Raw genomic sequence first — 20,598 nt, forward strand, 5'->3', positions numbered from 1 at the left:
TTTGCTATTCATAAGGTTTTCCCTGGCCAATTCTTTGAGAAGTGGACGGCCTCTTCCTTCTTCCTACTTTGTCTCAGTCTGTAAGCTGGGCTGATACCTGTGTACCATGTGCATCTCGCTGGGTTTGAAACACCAGTGGCTCAGCCTCAAAACTCACATCAACACATCACCACGGTAGGAGAAACCAACAGACAAGTTTGTTTCCCTGTTGGAAACCTCTCATACCACCCTTACCTGGGTCCCTGTGGCTGACTGCTTCTGTGTCCAGGTTCCTGGGCCTTTAAATCCCCTTTCTCCTGCTCTCCTGCCCTGCTGCTTTGGGCGTGCCTGGGTTCCCTCTCCTCACCTGGATCACTGCGGCTGACTGCTCCTCTGTCCTGGTTCCTGGCTTTTAATCCCCTTTCTCCCACTCTCCCATCCTGCTGCTTTGGGTGTGTCTGGGTTCTCTCTCCTCACCTGTATCCCTGCGGCTGACTGCTCCTCTGTCCGGGTTCCTGGATTTTAATCCCCTTTCTCCCACTCTCCTGTCCTGCTTTGGGTGTGCCTGGGTTCTCTCTCCTCACCTGGATCCCTGCGGCTGACTAATAGGGTTTTTTTTTTCCTTTTTTTGGTCTTGAAATGCTAAAAAATTCCCCCCCCCCATTAATTAATGGTAATTGCTTCTTCACTTTAGACAATTTCAGCTTACAAAGTTTTCATAGGAATGTTCCACTTTTGGATAGTGGGGGAATTGTGTCTATAAGTCACCTGGGGATCTTATTAAATGAAATGCAGACTGTGGTTCAGTAGATCTCGGTGAGGGCCTGAGATTCTGCATGTCAGACAAACTCCCTAGTGATGCTGATGCCATTGATCCATAGACTATATACACACTATCAGGGTTCTAACCAACTAGAAAATATGATCTTTTTATAAAAGCAACCAAAACTATAAAATATCGAGGGATTCATTTATAAGAATTACACATATTATCTATAGGAAGGAAAAAAATAATTCTACAAAAGGGCATAAAGGAGAATCTGAATGGATGATATAATTTAACAATGTAAAAAAAATTAATCCATAAATTCAATGAAAACAATTTAAAAAATGAAGATTTCTTTTTTATAATATGTTTTCTTCATTCTCCCAAAACCACTAACTGGGCTTCTATTCTGCCCTTTTTCCTCACAGCATCCAAGGACTCACCTTTTCTTAGGTTACCAGAGGCCCTTAGAGTAACTGCACTTGCAGCAAGAAAGGCTCTGTTGTCTGAAGATGTGGGTTGGAATACTGTATATACCAAGAATTCTGGTTTTATGAATGTAACCACTCAGTCACCTTGTGTGGAAAATGGAAATAGTAACACTACCTCACAGAGAGATCATAATGAGATTTAAATGAGATAAAATAACGTGTGCAGAAAGCACAGTGCCTGATGTATAACATGTGCTCAGAACATTAGAACCCCTTTCCTTGTTCACCTACATGATGTGAAGCCCAACTTAAATGGAGTTATTAAAAATCCTACATGACTATTGGAGGGAATCTGTAGAGGCCTCCACTCCCACTCCCCAAAATAACAAGAGTCTATGCTTACCAACTGTGGCAAAATCATCCATTTTGATTGACTTCATTTTCCTTGCTGTTCTTAGAAGTTTCAGATTCTGTTTGGTAAGAACCTGATAATATTTATTAGCAAATGTCACCAAACTTCTTGCTCCATACTAGTTCTCTGAAAAATGAAGGCAGCTTACACATTCCTGTAACATCAATCTCCAGGTTGGAGGCCTGGCACATGGTAAGCTCAGTAAAATGGTTTGTTAATAATAAATGAGTGAATGAATGAACATACAGTTCTGATGGTTGAGATGAATGGAATCAAGATGAGGTCTCCAATTCTTATAAAACACCTCACAGAGAACAAAAAAAGAAGAGTCTATACCTGTTAAATTATCCACTTCAGCACTGTTTATGCTAGAGAGGACTGCGAACACTCCCAAAGTCCTAACTTCCCAACTACAGAAAATGGTTAAGAAAATTAAGTACTATTAGCAGTTGAAATATTATACAGTCACTAAAAATAAAAGTTTATGGAGTCTCTGAGGACACTGGAAAGTGCACTTGACAATATGTTAATAAAAATCTCAGAATGCAAAATATGTATCCAGGATAGCCTCACCTATGTGAAGAAAAACAATATTTACCAAAATATGATAACCAAAGTGCTACAATGATTTGCTTTTGGTGGTGGAATTATGGATTCTTTTCCCTTATTTTATATGCTTTTTTAAACTGAATTTTCTAAAGAAACATGTAACTTCTACAGTTAGAAAAGTTTTTTTTGGGGGGGGGGAATTATAAAACAAACATAAGTTAAAGAAAAAGGATATTAACTACAAAAAGTACATACAAGGAAAGCAGTGCTTGCCTCACAGGGTAAACAGCAGAGTAGCTCACACATGGGAGGGACAGCAGTGCATATACATACTAGGGGCACCAATAGCTCTTCCTGCCATGGTCTGAATTTATCCTCAAATGTTGTCTCCACTTACCCTGAAAAGACTTGAAGTGTTTTTCTTTTTCTTGTTTTCCTGGTAGATGCTCCTGGCTCCACTCCTCTTTGATAATGCTAGTTTTAGAAATGCCCTTTTCAGACATTCTTCTCTGATTCGTAACTAAATGTCTAACTTCCTCTAGAAAGGAAAAGAAAGGATCATTGACGCAATCAATTGATCAATCAATCAGAAACACTTATTGCATACCTACTATATGACAGTCAAGGAACTGTAGTGGCACTATGGTTAAGCACTTGGCTGCTAACTGAAACCACCAGCCACTCCACAGAAGAAAGATGTGGCATCTTTCTGTTTCTGTAAAGATTACTACCTTGGCAACCCTATGGGACTATTCTACTCTGTCCTATACAATCACTGTGAGTCTGAATCAACTCCACAGCAGCAACGAGTTTGTGACAATCACTACCCTCAAGCTGGAGATAAAGCATTGGACAAGATGGGTAAGATCCTAACTCATCTGGTGGTGTTGCCTAAAGGGCTGCCTCCAAATACTAGGAAATTCAAAAGAATAACCACACAGATATTTGGGAGAAGCATAGATCCCAATCAGCAATGGTTTCCTCCAAATAAGGCCAGTAAGCACTTGATATGTACTGCTCCCTTTAATTATCACACTTTCAGGAAAGCATTGTCAATTCCCCCATTTTACAGATGAGGAATTTGGCACTTCAGTAAATTTCCTGTGGTCAGAGAGCTGGTCCAGAGAAACGCCAGGGCTATACCCAGAGCTCCTGTCTCCAACTAGGGAGTACATCCTTCTATGGCTTTTACTTGTATCAAAATGGGGGCTTCCATGTACATGCCAGCAATCAAACCTATGTGGAATAATGAATGAACAGAGGGTGAATGAATGAATAGAGGTAACAGAAGCTATAAGAAAGTGGTGAAACTGTATTCAGGCTAGAAGGTTAGATAAAATGTTTGGAGAAAGAGATGAGGCTAACCTCCCACTCCCATAAATTACCCCCAGGTATGGCCAGCTTCCTGAGGGCAGGCCCTATAATGAGGCATCAGGAGGTAGACGGGTGTGTGAAGGTGGAAGTGGAAGTAGCAAAGACCCTTGTAGAGCAAATTATAAAATGTCTTCAAGGCCAGACTTACTGTACAGCCATGAAAAGTTGCAGAGCAATGAAATGCCAAGGTCAAAGAATGATACATGAAGGGTGGACAATGATGGTAGAAGAGTGAACAGGAGAAAGCTCTCATGCAAAGAAAGCCAGGGCTAGGGAGGACAGACATCTGAGGAGCGGACAGCTCTGAAGAATGACAAACAGGTCTGGATGCCAACTAGATGCAGAGCGGGGGACGGCCAAGAGGTGAGGGCCTAGGAGGATTCAAATACGACTTGGGGCTTCAAGAAAGATTGACTATTTGTCCAAAACTGAGAAACCAAGAGGATGAGCAGATTTGAGAGAAGAGGAATGCTAGCTCTGGTTGGGATGATGCATTCAAGCCCAGCAGGCTGAAAGCTAACAAGTTCTGGCATGTGACCTACAGCTCATCAAAAGCAATATATTGTCACCTTGTAACTTGAAACACACATCTATGGTGTTTCTCCCTCCCAAGAAACAAGGGTCTCAGTAAGATTATCTTTTTAAGTGAAAAAAGGCAAGACAAAAGACAGTATGTACAGTAGACCCCATTTACTAAAAAACAAAACAATCTGTACACCCATTTGTACCCACATATAAACTATACAGGAAAACGTTAACACCGACTCTTTCGGGACAGGCATCCTGTGATTTAATTTTTTTTCCTTTTTGCCTTGCAGTCTATTTCTAAATTATTTTACCAAGTAAACATATCCTTCTTTTTTAAAATAAGATGTAGCAATATCAGGCTTCAGACAAAGTTTGGGAAGAGCAGGTACCCTCAGTTCAAGAGCACTCACAGACAAAGGTCCACAGGCTCTCCCTGCAGGACCTGGAACTCACTTTCTTCTCCCTCTTCTGGCCAAGGAATTCTGTTGGCCCTTCCAAACTTGGTTCACATGCCCCCTCCTATAGGAAGCCTTCCTGGTGCCCCCACCCCAGCATCTATTGCCCCAGTATGAGCCTGCTACAGGGCAGATGTTTACCAATGGACTACCTAAAACTCCCCAGAAATTCTGGCTCAGCAGCTCTGGCCCAAGCCTTGTAATCTGCATTTAGGCACACACTCCAAGTACATCTGATGCAGGTTTGGAACACATATTTTCAGGAGATGGGGCTTTGTATTGATCCAGGTGGGGAAAGCCACCTTCGGTCCCATTTTCTCACACAGGAATCCTACAATTAATAGGTTGGATATAACTTTGAATGTAACTCAGTGATTCCCAACCAAAAGCAATTTTGCCTTCAAGGGGACATTACACAATATCTGAAGGAATTTTTGATGGTCACAAATGTCATCTAATACTAGCTTCTAGTGGGTAGAGGCCAATGCACAGGATAGCCCCACAACAATAAAGAACTATCTGACCCACAATGCCAATAGCACCAAGGGTAAGAAATTCTGGATATAAATGAAAAATTAAAAATTGGAAGCCCTAAGCCTCCAATGTCAGAAAGTCTCCATGAGAAGGAAGGTTGGAAACCAAAAAAACACAGGGTCTTGTTCTGGCACTGCTTCTCCACACAAAGGGCAATCTGTTTGCTCACTACAAAATGGGGATAATGACATTCGTCTAGAAGCTGCTGAAAAAAAAAAAAAAAAACAGGGCCATACTTCATTTAGTAATATGCACATCTTTTTACCTTTTAGCATCTCTAAAAAATTCAGGATGCATCTTATAATTAATACCTTGTCATAGTTTGAGTTCTCTAGGTTACACAGTGGTTAAAGCATCTGGCTACTAACCAAAAGGTCAGCAGTTCAAACCCACCAGCCACTCTGCAGGAGAAAGATGAGGCAGTCTGCTTCTGTAAAGATTTACAGCCTTGGAAACCTTACAGAGCAGTTCTATTCTGTCCTATTGGGTCTCATTCTATGAGTCAGAATTAATTCAGTGGCAGTGGGTTTGGTGTTTTTAGGTGACACAAATGGTCTGCCTTGACTAATAACCTAAAGGCTGGTGATTTCAGCCCACTCAGCAGCACTGTGTGAGCAAGCTTTGGAGATCTGCTTCTGTTCAGATTACAGCCCAGAAAACCCTATGGAGCAGTTATACTCTGCAACACATGTGTTTGCTATGAGTCAGAATCAACTTGATGGCAATATATATATATATATTTGTTTACAGCTGCAAAATTTTATTATAGTTTTAAATCCTCTCTAGACAATATACACCCTTATTATCTGGCTCAAGTCATCTTATCTGCTCCTGTTTCCCTACCTGCCTGGTGTGCCAGTAAGGTAGCTACTATTTATTTCCCCTTTACTTTACAGATAAGCAATGGATGTTCAGGAATGGGCCCAACATCACTATCTAGTACAAAATAGAGACAGGATTGAACTCAGCTGTCTGACTTCAGAGTCTGTGTCTCTCCATCCTTCTTACTCTCACCTTAAAAACCAAAAAAACATACTGCCATCAAGTTGATTCAACTTATAGTGACCCTACAACAGAACAGAACTGTCCCATAAGTTTTCCAAGGCTATAAATCTTTACAGAAGCAGACTGCCTCATCTTTCTCCCACAGAGCAGCTGGTGGATTCAAACCACCAACTTTTTGGTTAGCAGTTCAATGCTTTAACCACTGCACCACTAGAGCTGCTCTCTCTGCATAATGGGAAGTTAAAAATAAGACTTTCTGACATTGATAGAATATTTGCAAAAGTAGGAGCTACAAGGGCCTACTTCAAAATATTAATGTGGTTGTCTCAGACTAGTGAGGGTTTTAAGTTTTCTTTTTGTTTCTTGGTGTTATGAACTGAATTGTGTCCCCCAAAACTATGTGTCAAAATCCTAACCCTTATACCTATAAATGTGATTCTGTTTGGAAATAGTTTTCTTGTGTTCTGTTAATGAGGTATGTAACTGTAGGTTTAGGATGTCTTCTGAGTTAGTTATATGTAGGATCAGTGACTGCAACACCTCCAAAAATGGTCTCAGACCCCATCTTGTTTAGCCATGCTTGTAAGAAACTGCAAGCCATTTCCCTTCTCACTCCCTGTCACGTATCACTCACCTCTACCCTGTCAGGTATTGACCCATCCTTAGGGCATTTAAGTGCCTGAACTGGCAATTTTTATCAGAGCAAACACAGGTGGTTCCAAAAGCACTGCCTGTGACCCCTTCCTGAGCATCCAGGTGCCACTGAGGCTGAAACCAGTCATGTAGCCTTCCAGTCCCACTCACGTAAATCCCGTCCCTTATTTCTCAGACTCAGGTATAAATATTCCCAAAAGATGGGTGAGTTTTAGAGGACATTTTTGGATCCATCCCAGCCTGCTGCTGCTGGATTGAACTGCAAGATTTGTAAGCCTGTGCCTACTTTTCTTTCATCTACTGTCTTGTAAATTCTCTCTCTCTCTCTCTCTCTCTGTCTCTCTCTCTCTCTCTCTCTCTCTCTCTCTCTCTCGATTCTCTTTATTCCTATTCTAAGTAAAGCTCAGGAGCTCCGGTAGCGTAGTGCCTAAGGTACCTGACTGGTAACCAGAAGGCTGGTGGTTCAAACCCACCAGCCACTGCTTGGAAGGAAGGTTAGGGAATCTACTTCCGTAGTGATACTGCCTTGGAAACCCAAGGAGGGTCTCTATGAGTCAGGTCTGACTCGAGGGCACATAACAACAGCAACAAGTAAAGCTCATGCCAGTAACGACACCTCTTGGCAGATTTTTTGGTTTCTCTGAATCTACTCAAGGGAAAACTTTAAATTCCCTGGGAAAGTCCCAAGACAGCTGGTGAGCTGATCCAGGAAAAGCCAAGGTATCTACACGTAGGGTAATAGTAAGCATGAGCAGAGTAACTGGTGAAATTCCAGACTGGCCAGATGCAAGTATGTATGGACCCACTGCCAGGCTATTAGCCTGCTGCAGATTGGTGTGATCTTTTGGTGTGCTAGAGTAGAAAAATTGAAAAAAGAACACCAGCTGCTGTTGCAGCAGTAGCTTGGCCTCTGCTATATGCAGTCTGCACTGCCTCAGAATCTGAACAGGTAGTAGAAATTGAGTGTCAGAAATTAAGGGATAAACTGCAGACAGTTAAGGAAGAACTAACACTCATGTTCGTCACGGCACTATTTAAAATAGCCAAAAGATGGAAACAACCTAGGTGTCCATCAACTGAGGAATGGATATCCAAACTATGGTACATACACACAATGGAATACCATGCAACCCTAAAGAATAAAGTTGGAGGACATTATGCTGAGTGAAATAAGTCAATCACAAAAGGACAAATATTGTATTAGTCTGTTATTGTAAAAGTCAAGGAAAGGTTTATCCATGGAAGGACATTTTCTTTGTTGGTAACCAGGGGTGGGAGGGGAGAGGAGGGAATACTGTTAGATAGATAGAGATAAGTTTTGATTTGGGTGAAGAAAAGGGCAATGTACCAAATGTGAGTGATCAATATAGTGGCATTGAGGAAGAGAGAGACATAGAGAGGTACATGGGAAGTACAGACAACAAAGATGAACCCTTTTGCACATATAGTACGGCGTGGTCAGTGAAGGCAAACACGGGTATATGGGTGGATAGATGGGTGGACAGGCTGAACTATTAAGTATGTCTATGAAGCAGGGAGTGTACCCAAGGACATGTATAGGTTGGCAGACAATGGTCCTATAACTTTATGTATAAGATCTGAATTCCCAGGTGTATAGTGGAGCTGACAAGGGGCAAGGTTGTAGTCACTGCTTGGTCACAGCCAGCTACCCAGAGGGACTGAGTAGTTGGACCTGTGGGCTCGGGACCATAGTCGCAGGGGACATCAAGCTCAACTGGCATAACATACTACACAAAACATTGTTCCACCTCCTACTGTGGTGAGTAGCAACTGGGATCTTAAAAGCTTACAAGCTGCCATCTAGATGCAACGATGGGTCTCTCCTTGTCCAGAGCCAAGAAGAAGGAAGAAAACCAAAAATTCATGGAAACAATTAGTCCTAGCGATGGGTACACCATCCGATCTGCAGCCTATACGACTATGAGACCAGAAGAACTAGATGGTGCGTGGCTACTACTGTCAACCACTTGGAAGAGGATCCATGTAGGAGATCCTGGATAGATAGGGAGAATAATGTGGAACAAAACTCAAAATTATTTGGGGAAAAAAAAAGGGGGGGACCAGGTTTGCTGGCCTGATAGAGCCTGGTGGAACCACTGAGACCATGGCCCCTAGCTGCCCTTCAGGTTTGGAATTGAATGCACACCTATAGCTTCCAGCCAAACAATAGGCAGGCATATAAGTTGAACATTTACCTGAGGTAGATATACTCCTTGGAGAGAACAAGCATGGGAGAAAGAAGGGCTGCTTATGCACAGGGAGACAGCTCAGGGGGCAGGAGTGCATGGAGGGGTGGACACAGGGAACAGGTAACTATTGGGAGGAAGTAGGAGGGGAGATGTTGCATTGTGGTAAATTGTGGTCAATGTTATGAGACAAAGTGTATGTGAACTGCTGTATGGAAAGTATTTGCTCTATAAATTGTCACCCAAATCACAATAAAAATTAAAAAGAAAGAAAGAAAAGCCAATGACTGAGTGAGACCAGTAAATAATGGAGAAGAGAATATTTACCAAAAATTTAAAAATAGGCATATTTCAAAAAAAAAAGGAAAACTAAGGTTGGAAACAGATGTAAGATTGGCTCAATCAGATGTGAGAGAAGCTATCTCTACCAAGCTACAAGCATCTGACCAAATTATAGAAACATTAGCATGTCGAGTAGCAAAACTGGCTGGGCACCACCTACTGTGGCAACAAATTCGAGCAGTTATAACTAGGGCCAACTGAGATCCTAAGAAATGGAAACTTCTTGGAGTCCTCAGACTCAGAGGAGGAATGTAAGGCCTGGGAGGATATCATTAGCATAACGGAACACCTGCAAGACCCACCTTAATCACCACTAAAGTAAAGACTGAATGGCTCCACACCCCAGGTGGTGCTGGACTGCCTCTCCTGTGGAAGGGAACACATTAAAGTAAGGAACTGTACCACCAAGGAACTCCTCGATAAAGCTGTCCAATACAGCCAGAAAAAAAAGGAGAATCTATACCGGCCTGGGTTTTAACGCTGTGGGATACAGGGGCAGATGGCATGGTCTTGTTGGGAAAGGAATAGCCTCAGTTACTTCCCATTCTTCCTAAAATACCTCAGTTACTTCCCATTCTGCCTTAAGACAAAGGCTATACATGTTCCAGAATGGGGCAGGGAATGCTTCCCTCATGAACTGGATTATCTTAGCCTGCTGAGTGGTGTGGCCCATAGAGGGAGATTCACCGCACCCCTCCTACATGGAACACTCTTGAAGAGCTGCAGGAGCTCATTAAAGAATTAAGAGCAAAACATGTTATACAGACATCTAAATTTCTGGATACTGATAATGAAATATTTACTAATGGCATGAGTAATGCCCTCTAACAGTCTTCCCCCAGCCAGTATTATGGTTCTCTTTTGCCCACCCTCCAATTGGCAGTTGGGTGTCCCATCTCTCAAGCAGGGCAAGACGCTGCTCACTTGGGGGAAACTGACAGGCTGAGGAGAAAAAGTATAAGAGCTACTGAGAAGGCCCCCAAGGTTGAAAAAGAGCCAAAGAATTCCAAGGGAAAAGGGCCTCTAAAAGTAACTCAAAACCAGCTTTGGGTAGATCTTTAGCTGCGGAACCCCTAGGGAAAAGATAGATTAAACAGCCTAAAGCCACTTGTAGCAGCATTTATGACTGGACCAGCAGTTTCCTCCCCTGGAGGAGGAACTGAGGGAATATGCTCAACCTTGCCGCTCCTTCGATACAGGATGCACTGGGCCGAGATCCCCCACTGATGGTGTGGAGGATTATGGGGAATCAGAGGCCCCACATCAGGATAGTTATCCACTGGTTTCCAAACAGTGAATGAAGAGCTCTAGCTTTGGTAGATACTGGTGCCGAGTGCACTCTCATTCATGGGAATATAAACAGATTCAAAGGCCCATGTGTTTGGCTGGCTTCTCTAGAGAAGCAAAACCAATAAAGCTGAGAAAAAGAGAAAGAGAGAGAGAGAGAGAAATTAGGAAAATGGCTCACACGCTTACAGAAACTGGCAAGTCCCGAGTTCTTGGATCAAACGTCAAGCTGGAGGCTTTTCCCAACTCACACAGCTGCAGGGGCTGACAAGCTCAAGGTTGGCAGGCAATATACTGGCTATTGACTCCAACGAATCCAAGATTTCCAGGCCAAATGGTGGATTGTTCACTCATAGACAGTTGTAGGCAGCACAAAAGGATCCTGATTCACAGAACAGTGTCTCTTTTTCCCCAGGATGTCCATAAATATATTGAAAGCAGGGCACACCCCTAGGGAAACTCCCTTTCAATGGATTGGCTGCTCAAAACATATACATCTGATCTCATCATGGGAATAACCCACATCATAACTGCTTAAACCACTCAGAATTGTGGTCCAGCCAAGTTGACACACAACTCCAACTATCATAGCCCATTAAGTTCTATTGGTGGTTACGGAGGGAACACGGTTCGAGTGTGGCTCATGGCACACTCACTTTCACCCTAGGGTGCCTCCCTCACTCCAAACACCAGGTGTTTATTTCTCCTCTGCCTAAACGTATTTTGGTAATTGACATTCTTCTAGATTAACTCTATTAACAAGTGCAGGGGAATTCCATTTGAGAGTAAGGGCAATTAAGTCAATTGTGTATGGGGGGTGGTGTGGAGAAGTGGAACCCCATATGCCTCCATTTCTCCACCAGAATTGTGAATATTAAACAGTACAGGCTGCCTGGGGGGCATGAGGAAATAACCGCTACCATTGCAGAACCAGCACGAGTCGACATCATCCGTTGCACTCAACAGTCTGCACAACAACCCTTTATGGCCAGTGGGGAAACCAGTGGCAGCTGGTGGATGATGGTGGACAACCAGGAACTGAATAAAGTCACCCCTGCTCTGCATGCTGCCCTCCCCAACATAACCTAATTGCTAAATACTATGAGTGAACACCTCAGTACTTATCATTTTGTATTGTTGTTGTTATGTGCCGTTGAGTCAGACCTGACTCATAGCGACCCCTCCTTGGGTTTCCAAGGCAGTATCACTACAGAAGTAGATTGCTCCATCTTCCTTCCGAGGAGTGGCTGGTGGGTTTGAAACGCCAGCCTTCTGGTTAGCAGTCAAGTGCCTTAGGCACTATGCTACCAGAGCTCATTTGCAACAACAACAACTTGCTAATGTATTCTTTAGTATTCCTGAGGAGCTCTGATAGCATAGTGCCTAAGGCACTTGACTGCTAATCAGAAGGCTGTGGATTCAAACCCACCAGCCATTCCTCAGCAGGAAGGTTGAGAAATCTACTTCTGTAGTGATACCACCTCGGAAACCCAAGTAGGGGTCGCTATGAGTCGGGTCTGACTCGACGGCACATAACAACAACAACAACGTAGCCCGAGTGCCAGGATCAATTCACTTTTGAGTGGAAGGGAGAATCCTGGACATTTCAAACCCTAACCCAAGGTTATTGTCACTCCCCTGTGATCTGCCATGTCCTGGTTGCTCAAGACCTTCAAAGGTTGAAACCTCCAGAAGAAACAGAACCTTTTCATGTTTCATTATATTGATGATGTTATGTTAACCTGTGATGACCTTTCTCTCCTAGAGGATGCTGCTTCCCAACTGATAGCCCATCTGGAAAGTCAAGGATGGGCTGCAAACCTCACCAAGCTTCAAGGCCCTGGGCTAACTGTCAAATTCTTGGTGTTATCTTATTAGGCAAGACTAAAATAGCCTGCAGCTATTGTTGATAAAATAAGTGCTTATCCATTGTCTACTAAAGTTAAGGAGTTACAGCATTCCTAGGGATGTTGGGGTATTAAAGACTCTTTATCCCTCACCTAGCCCAAATCCTACATCCACTTTATAAGCTAGCAAAAAAGGGAATTATTTGGGATTGGGAAACAGAACGAGAAAAGGCATTTTGGGCAGCTAAAGTAGCAGTCTAGCAGGTAAAAGCCCTGGGAGCTATTGAACCCGGGGCCCCTTGCAAATTGGACGTTGCTAGCTACCCCAACCTCAGAAGGAAGATGGGGCAATCTACTTCCGTAGTGATACTGCCTTGGAAACCCAAGGAGGGGTCACTATGAGTCGGGTCCGACTCAATGGACATAACAACAACAACAACAACAACAGCTACCCCAAGGGATTTGGCTGGGGACTGTGGCAAAGGCAACAGGGAAAGCAGGTCCCATTAGGGTTTTGGTCCCAATTATGGAAAGGAGCCAAACAGAGATATAGCACATTGGAGCAACAACTATGTGCAGTTTGAGTCTCCAGCCTGTAGAAAATATTACAAAAGGGGCTCCTATAATGGTGAAGACCCATTATCCCATTGCAAGATGGTAAAAGAATTTAACATGCTGAAGTCAGAGGTGGCCCAAGGAGGAACGCTCATGGAATAGCATGTCTACCTCTAGCAGTGGAGCACCCTATCAGCCAGCCCCCTGAGTGCAGAGCTTCATTAGATCCTGGGTCCAGTGACTTATATAAGTCAATCTATGACGCTCTGGTAGCATAGTGCCTAAGGCACTTGACTGCTAACCAGGAGGCTGGCAGTTCAAACCCACCAGCCATTCCTCGGAAGGAAGGTTGGGCAATCCTACTTCCGTAGTGATAACTGCCTCGGAAACCCACGGAGGGGTCGCTATGAGTCGGGGCCCACTCGACGGCAAATAACAACAACAACATAACTCAAATTTCAGAACTTTTTCCCTTGCTGAAAAGCCATATCAAAGAAGGAATTGAGCCCATACCTAATAATGCCTGGTACACAGGTGGTTCAGCTCGGGGCAACCCAGCACACTGGACTGCAATAGCCCTCCAACCTAGCACTGCAACAATTTGGATAGATCAAGGGGAGGGCCAAAGCAGCCAGTGGGTAGAACTATGAACAGCCTGGATGGTGCTTACACACAAAAAAGATCCTATTATCATATGCACTAATAGGCAATATTTAAAGGCCTCACTCTGTGGCTGCCAACCTGGCATAAAGAAGACTGGTACGTGGCAGGGTGGTTCCTGTGGGGAAAGCAGCTGTGGGCAAACATTTGGGCCCAGACTTTAAAAGCATATGTTACCATCTATCATGTCCATCATGCTCACTCCCTCCGGCAATGCTCCAGCTGACAAACTTGCTCAGCTGTGCACCCTAACTAACTGGTTACCTGATACTGAAGTAGCTAAATTGCTACACAGAAAAATCAGCCATAAAGGACAAAGAACTCTGGGCCACTGCAAAAGGATGGGACTTTCTCATATCTATGGCCCAGATTAAAGAAGCCTGAGATCAATGTCACCATTGTTTGCTAGAAAGGAAAAAGCCAGTACCTTGGGTTGTTGTTGTTGTTGTGTGCCGTCGAGTCAGCCCTGACTCATAGCGACCCCTCCTTGGGTTTCCGAGGCAGTATCACTACGGAAGTAGGATTGCCCAACCTTCCTTCCGAGGAGTGGCTGGTGGGTTTGAACTGCCAGCCTTCTGGTGAGCAGGCAAGTGTCTTAGCCAGATAGGCCATATTCCTCACAGGCAAGCTCCAGCACAAAGATGGCAAGTAGATTACCTAGGCCCACTGCCTACCTCGCAAAATTGCCATTTTGCTCTGATTTGTACTGATACTGTAACTAGCTTATTACAAGCATACCCATGCAAATGGTGCACACAACGTTCTACAATTTGGGGACTCACTTGTCTTTGTGCCTGCTACAGCATGCCCACAGACATCAACAGTGACCAAGGCCGACATTTCAGGGCATGAAGTGCATGAGTAGGCAGATGAACATGATATTGCCTTGTACTTCCACCTATAATCCCACTGTGGCCAGAAGGAATGAATGGGCTACTGAAGCAAGCTCTAAGAAACAAGAACCACTCATTACAACAATGGACCCAGTGCCTCCCAGAAGTGCTGAGGCACATCAACGAATACCGATGGCAGGAACACTCCAGTGCCTATCAGATGTTAACTCAAGGACCTCAGCGAACTATGCAGATCTGGCTAAAAGCCACTGAAGACAACACCCTCCTTCCTGTAGTAGGTCATGAGAATAATAGGATCTAGGCACAGAGGATCATGTGATTAAACTTCCTTGGAGCTGGCAGGTAAGTCCTCGGTGGTTTGGGATTTCTTTCCCTTGGTGTGCTAGGCTAGATGTCCCACTGCTTATTACTCCTGACTACATCCAAACCCCTCACCAGCATTCTCACCTTTATAATCCAGGACCACTACTGAAAAGAGGGACTTATTTCATGAATTTATGGGCATTCACAGTACCTCCTTTAGATTATACTGGCCTCCACAAAACCAAAGGGCCGGTATGGGGGAAAGTATGAAAAGCCAGGGCAGTAATATTCGCCTGGGCATGATATTAACCTCCACTTCCAGCACTGCCTGTATACTAGTAGATCATCAGGATTTACCTTTGATTGTTCCTTTAAAGACTTTATCTTATTACCCTTAAGAGTCTCCGGCAATCTATTTGCAAGTTGGGCCCTCACCATAGCCAAAGTGCAAAACCAACCCAAATGCTGGGTTCGTGGAGAATTTCTCATTTCCTCTAGCACCAGATTGCCGTGGAAACTGCTGCCCAAGAATGGAACTCTGTAGAGTTGTCTAAACAACTAGAAGGCCATCTCTACTCCCAAACCATTTCTTCCCCCTTCTAATGTGATTTGTAATATGTTTTTACCCTCCTGGAGCTTTACCAGTAATAAGATCTCTTCACTAGTTAGGGAACAAGTTAATGTCTCCCACCCTGTAGGATGTGCTGTTTGGGATGGGTTAGGAAGGACTCATGCTGTGTCTTTACAAGTAATTGCTATCTCTCCCTGGTGTATAGAAAGGTCATCAGGTAACCACAGCAAGGATCTGGGGTGACTTTCACCATGTCTCTGCAAAAATATTATTAAAATTGATAATACCATGTAGTTATGGAAACAAATTATAAAATTGAGGCATTTCCCTCTCCATGGGGGTAGCTATAGGCCTGTGGTAATTATGGCTAGTCCTATTTACCTTATAATCAGACAGGGTGATGCACCTGGGAATGTCCTTACATCCCCAGTGTAATATACACAACTCTGCCTGCATGCCCCGCCAATTGGGATACATTTTATCACCAACACCAGCGACAGTGCCATGCCAGCTGGTGGTTTTAAATTACCCTATTATCCACAGAAACTACCTAGATGAGGAAGGCAGTTATGCAGAACCACATGGCATTATATGTTCTCACTGCAGCACAGAGAGGGACCTGTGCTCTAATTCGTACTGACTACTGTATCTATATATCCAATTATAATCACACCATTGAACAGGCTCTGCAGTACATGCACTCACATCTCTGCTATCCAGCAATTAAGTGCAGACCTCATTTTTTTTCCTGGATAAATTCTTTGCTGTCTACCTGGAAATACCTCTTATACAGAATATTAGGTTTTATATTAATTTTACTGTTTAGATGTTGCAGTCTATACTACATTTGTGGAATGTGGTTGCAATACTCCAACACCCGGGTCCAAGGAACATAGTGTAAGAGGGGGCACGTAGAATGAAAGGACCATTTTAGGGTGTTGGGGGTGGAGTGTAGGGTCAGTGACTCTAATACCTCCAAAAATGGTCTCAGACCCCATCTTGTTTAGCTGCACTTATAAGAAACTGCAAGCTATCTACTTTGTCACTCCCTGTCATGTATCAGCCACTTCCCCACTCCCCACCAGGAATTAATTGCTCTTTAGGCTAAAATTTAAAAAAAAAAAAAAACTCACTGCCGTCAATAATAAATGGAGAGAATATTGAGGTTGTCAAAGAGTTCACGTTGCTTGGTTCTACAATCGATGCCAATGGAAGCAGCAGTCAGGACATTAGGCAACATGTAGCATTGGGAAAGTCAACTGCAAAAGAACTGTTTCAAGTGCTGAGGAGCAAGGATATCTCATTGAGGACTAAGGTGCGCCTGACACAAGCCATGATATTTCCAATCACCTGGCATGCATGTGAGAGCTGGACAATGAATAAGGAAGACCGAAGAAGAGCTGATGCTTTTGAGTTGTGGTGCTGGCGGAGAATGCTGAAAGTACCATGGACTGCTAAAAGAACTAACAGATCTGTCCTGGAGGAAGTGCAGCCAGAATGCTCCTTGGAAGCAAGAATGGCCAGACTTTGTCTCACCTATTTTGGTCATGTTGTAAGAAGGGACCATTCCCTGGAGAAGGATGTCATGCTTGGTAGGGTGGAGGGTCGACAAAAGAGGGGGAGGCCTTCAACGAGATGGATTGATATGGTGGCTGCGATGATGGGCTCAAGTATAGCAGGGATTGTGGGGCTGGCGCGGGATCAGGCAGTGTTTCGTTCTGCTGTGCATGGGGTCGCTATGAGTTGGAAACGACTCGATGGCACTTAACAACAACAACAACAACTGCCGTCAAGTTGGTCTCAATTCATAGTGACCCTCCTTGGGTTTCCGAGGCAGTATCTCTATGGAAGTAGATTGTCTAGTCTTCCTTCTGATGTGTGGCTGGTGGGTTTGAACTGCCAGCCTTCTGGTTAGCAGTCAACTGCCTTAGGCACAACGCCACCAGAACTCCCATCCTTAGGCTAAATGCAAAACGTGCACTATGCCAGCAGAGCTCCATAGCCTCGGGCAATTAAATGCCCTAACTGGCAGTGTTTTTATCAGAGCAAACACAGGTGGTGCCTGGGACCCCCTCCTGAGCGGCCAGGCACCTCTGAGTCTGAAACCAGTCCCGTAGCCTTCCAGTCCTGGTCACATAGATCCCATTCCCCAATTTCTTAGACTCAGGTATAAATATTCCCAAAAGATGGGTGAGTTCTAGATCTTTGGATCCATCACAACCTGCTGTTGCCAGATCGAACTGCTAGCAAGATTTGTAAGCCTGTGCCTACTTTTCTTCCATCTATTGTCTTGTAAATGATCTGTCTCTCTTGATGCTCTTTATTCCTGTTCTAAATAAAGCTCATGTCGGTAATGACATTCCCTGGCAGACTTTTTGGTTTCTCTGAATCTACTCAAGGGAAAACTTTAAATTCCCTGGGAAATTCCCAAGACATATAAAAAGAGCAGAAAAGACACAGAGACACACACAGGGGAAGACAGACACCATGTGAGGATCATCTATAAGTCAAGGAAGGCTTACATGACTAAGACACTTGGTATTCTCTAATTTTTTTTCCATGAACACACGATACTCCTCTAGGGAGACAGGCAGTAGTGGGTGCTCACATCAGTGGTCCTGGGACAGGAGGTCCCAAAAGGTGGTGAGGGTGGAAGTGGAGTCCTAATGTCCACAGGTACAGACAATATCCAGCCCATCAGAATCCTAGCTCCACCCAACTGCACTTCCCAACCCCACACATGCAAAAGGGGTGGCCCGGCACTGCTACAGAAACCAGTGAGTGCCCATGAAAATGAGATGAGGGAAATGAAGGGAACTGGCTTTTATTCTATGGCTGGGGAGAAGCCACAGTTTGTAGAAACATTTAAACTAAAACTTGAGTACCTGACTTACCAAAAGATTCAATATCTTCCAAGTGACCAGGAGCCTTTAATCGATAATGCCTGGCTTTTCTTGAAACTTTGTCCTTTGTGTCCCAGAGCTTCAAATTTATTTTATGAAAATTTATTTTCTTTAATAATTCCTTCGTCACATTAATGCTAAAAGCTTGAGTCCATGACACCCAGATTTTGTCATCTTCAATCCATGGCTTCACGGTCTGTGTAAAGCAACAATGAGAAACTTTAACTGTGGGAAGTTAGAAGGACTCAAACATCTACAGACCTAAACATCACCCACCAACACCCTCATCTGGAGTGAACTGTAGCTATGATCTCCACCGACCCCAATTCTGGATCTGGCTCTCTACGGGTTCCAAACTCAGATCAGGAACTGGGTGTAATACACTGGGCCCTATCAGATCCCTGGATTCCTTGGAAAAAGTAAAATCAAAGCAATCATCTGCAAATAGTATCCTCTCCAAATGCTTCCAAGTACTGACCCAGAGCCAAACAACTAGCAGGAGTGTGCATGTATGTGCAGGCTTTCTTCATTTTGTTTTGATCTTTTTTCTGATTTAACCCTTTCCAAAGAAGTGTTCAGGTATTTGCCTTCAATCTCTCTAATTCTGTCTTTCATTGATTCAATTCTGCTCCTTTGCCCATTCAATGTCTTATCTATTGCTGAATATTTAGTATTAATCTTCTGGATTTCTGTGTGTAGATTTTGTATCATTTCTAATTTTTCATTTATTTTTTCATTTTGTTCTTGTATTGTCTTTCAAAATCATTTTAGGGTTTTCTCTGTGTTTTCCTTGATCTGTCTCTCAATTCATTGAAAATACCTAAATATAATTCTTTTGAATTCCTTACCAGGGAGTTCCAATGCTGCGTCTTCCTCAGGGATATATTTTGGGTTTGTATCCTGGTCCCTTGTTTCTCCTGCTTTATCTTGCTTCTTTGTGTGGACTGTGATGCTCTGTTGTCTCTGAGGCATTGTGACATTTTTGTGTTGATAATTAATTGGTGATTGTATGTTGGAGTAACTTACCCACAATTTTCATTTTCTAGTTCTGTTTGTATGTTATCTACACAAGCAGGGGACTGTGCTCCTCTATTCACTAGTTGACAGCACTTATACACTCACTACCTGTCTCCTTTCCTGTTTTTAGCCTCTCGTATGTCCCTGCCAACTTTGGCAAACAGAGCCTATTCTTAGGTCCCTGAAATCCAAATGAAAATGCTATCACTTTAAAATCCAAAATGGTTGCCACTTGTAAAGATTCAGAATGGCTGTGTCCTCGGTCATTTTAAATATCCAAAACAGCCACTGCTTGTAAGCATTCAAAATGGCTGTGCCCTCGGTCACTTTAAATATCCAACATGCCTGCCACTTGTATACATTCAAAATGGCTGCACCCTTGGTCACTTTAAATATCCTAAATGGCTACCACGTGTAAACAATCAAAATGGCTGTGCCCTCCAGACAGCGGAAAGTCCACAGCTCAGTTTGTCTCCCTTCATAGTCATAGGCCACTAGCACAGTCGTCCCCGCAGCCCTTGGTGATCAGGGCTGATCTTTACATCAATTCACAGGTCACAACACCACTTGGAAATATTCAGGCTGTTGGTCCAGTCAGAGTGGCTGATAGTCTGCAGCTCTGACCGTCTCTGTACTCACTGTTTTTGTTCAGGTTTTTCCACTAGTTGGTGCCTAATACACTTCTATATAGTTTCTTTCAAAGCCCAGGGCTCCAGGATTATCTTCTGTATCTCTGTCAATTGGTTTTTCTTTTCTTTGTTGAAGAGGGTCTGTGTTGCTTGTCTGCCTATTCCTCTATCTCATCAGAAGTCACATTCACTCATTCTTACACATTCACACTCACACACATCCAGAAAGAAAGAAATCTCAAGAGCTGTAAAGCTTTTGAAACACCCAAGAAATTACTAGGTAAAAGTATCTAAATGAAGGGAGTTCCGGCAAGATGGCGGACTAGGCAGAAGGATTGCACAGACCCTCTTCAACAAAGAAAAGGGAAACTAATTAACACAGACACAGAAGATAATCGTGGACCCCTGAGCCTTGAAGGGAAGGATACAGAATTGGACTAAACCCCAGTTAGCAGAAGAATTTGCGTGAAAATACCAAAAGAAGGAGACATACAGAGCTGCATACAGAGCTGCGGTCTGACAGCAAACAGAGTGACCCTGACAGTACAGGCAGCTCGGAGATCCCTGACTGGTGGTAGGACCTAAGAATTAACCTAAAATTCACCCGGCTAGCCAGGGACTGCGCAGACTGTGCACCGTGGCTGGGGAACAAGCAGAGAAGGTAAAGAGAAGGGTGGGCTGAGCTGTGGACTTTTGCCAGTCTGGAGATCGCTGCCATTTTGTAGGTTTAAAAAGC

The 20,598-nt window shown here is 43.7% G+C and overlaps 1 protein-coding gene across 1 annotated transcript in view; it reads right to left on the reverse strand.

The window, feature by feature from the left end:
* The window catches only part of CFAP92 (cilia and flagella associated protein 92 (putative)), a 198,313-nt gene that overhangs the window by 170,412 nt on the left and 7,303 nt on the right, over positions 1 to 20,598 (reverse strand). The window contains exons 3-5 of the mRNA XM_042782280.1: positions 18,199 to 18,412; positions 2,535 to 2,675; positions 1,612 to 1,661 (exon numbers count right to left, since the gene is read on the reverse strand). Coding sequence (XP_042638214.1) covers positions 1,612 to 1,661; positions 2,535 to 2,675; positions 18,199 to 18,412 — 405 coding nt within the window. The remainder of the gene's footprint in view (positions 1 to 1,611; positions 1,662 to 2,534; positions 2,676 to 18,198; positions 18,413 to 20,598) is intronic.

Source organism: Orycteropus afer, unplaced genomic scaffold (assembly GCF_000298275.1).
Source record: "Orycteropus afer afer isolate SDZICR_OR568_19922 unplaced genomic scaffold, OryAfe1.0 scaffold00283, whole genome shotgun sequence".
Lineage (NCBI taxonomy): Eukaryota > Metazoa > Chordata > Mammalia > Tubulidentata > Orycteropodidae > Orycteropus > Orycteropus afer.